Raw genomic sequence first — 1475 nt, forward strand, 5'->3', positions numbered from 1 at the left:
GGCATGTCTCATGCTTAGTTTTGGGGCCCATTGGCTAAATGGTGGCTAATACTGTTTTAAATCTGTCTTAGCACTGACCACCAAATAGCCCAGAGTTTGAAGAGGATCTTGGGAGCACATTCTAATCTCCTTATCACAGTGGGGTAAACAGGGTACAGAGTGCATGCATATTGATGAGAAGGATGCCTAAGGTCAGAGATACAACTTGCCCCAAGTCATCACAGGTGTGGTAGAAAGATATGGTGGGGGCCAGAAACACAGCGGTCTAAATCTTAGATCTTCTTCAGTGAATACCACCATTTCCCAGGTAGACTCTGACCTTAACCATTTCACCTGTCATAGCCAGGGACAGGAAGTATGGATTGAGTATAGAAAATGTAAATTTGGCTTTCCTTGATGCAGTTGACCCCATTCTTTGCAAGAAAACTTAAACTTTCCTGGGTTTCAGTTTCTTCCGCTGCAAAGCAAAGAACCTTGGTGAGGGTTGGAGGTGAAGGTCTATGAGACACCAATAGCTTTACAAAGATGATCATAGACTTCCGTCTTCCCTCTTCTCCCTCTTATTCAATAAAGAAAAATTGTATTAAACTGATGACTAAGAGTTCCAGGACAGCCAGGGCTACACAGAGAAACCCTCTATCGAAAAAAAAAGAAAAGAAAAAAAAAAGAAAAGTGGTTTTAGCTGGGCGGTGGTGGTGCACCCCTTTAATCCCAGCACTTGGGAGGCAGAGGCAGGCGGATTTCTGAGTTCCAGGCCAGCCTAGTCTACAGAGTGAGTTCCAGGATAGCCAGGGCTACACAGAGAAACCCTGTCTCAAAAAAACCAAACCAAAACAAAACAAAACAAAAACTGATGATTAAGAAAATGGAACTTCAGCCTCAGCTCCACATTCACTGTCCTTAGTTCCTCCTCTACAAATCAGATGCTTGGGCACCTTGATTTCTAAATTGTGTGTGTGCATGCAAATATATGTGCATGCCGGTCTATACAATGGCAGCAGGCAAAGAGAGGGACAGAGCAAGGTATGCAGGGGAAGGCACTGCACTTAGAGGAAAAGTGGGCAGTACCTCACATGCCAGCAGGACTCCTCCCTTTCCCAAAGGCTAATAATACTTGGGTTTGTCTAATCATTAAGGGAAAGGAATGAAGCCAGCAGGACATCAAAGTCCAGCCTGCTGAGAACCAACAGTAACAGATGATCAACGAGCTAGCAGCAATGCAGCCTGGAGCGTCAAGGAATGGAGTCAGAGCTGAGACAACAGCACACCCAGCCCTGGGCTCTGGAGTCAGCCTGCACACCTATGACATCGTGGTGGTGGTCATCTACTTCGTCTTTGTCCTTGCTGTGGGAATTTGGGTGAGTGGGAAGGAAGTAATGCTGAAGCCTGGCAGGAAGGAAGAAAAGCCTCACTCTGAGCTCAGAGAGAAGAGAGAGAGAGAGAGAGAGAGAGAGAGAGAGAGAGAGAGAGAGAGA

The 1475-nt window shown here is 46.0% G+C and overlaps 1 protein-coding gene across 2 annotated transcripts in view; it reads left to right on the forward strand.

Annotated features, from left to right (window-relative positions):
- The first annotated feature begins 1144 nt into the window (after positions 1-1144).
- Slc5a9 (solute carrier family 5 member 9) overlaps positions 1145-1475 on the forward strand; it is a 23067-nt gene continuing 22736 nt past the window's right edge. For both annotated transcript variants that reach the window (XM_028786366.1, XM_028786374.1), the window contains exon 1: positions 1145-1358. In XM_028786366.1, the coding sequence (XP_028642199.1) occupies positions 1197-1358 (162 nt within the window). In that variant the 5' untranslated portion in view covers positions 1145-1196. The remainder of the gene's footprint in view (positions 1359-1475) is intronic.

Source organism: Grammomys surdaster, unplaced genomic scaffold (genome assembly GCF_004785775.1).
Source record: "Grammomys surdaster isolate TR1022 unplaced genomic scaffold, NIH_TR_1.0 100, whole genome shotgun sequence".
Classification (NCBI taxonomy): domain Eukaryota; kingdom Metazoa; phylum Chordata; class Mammalia; order Rodentia; family Muridae; genus Grammomys; species Grammomys surdaster.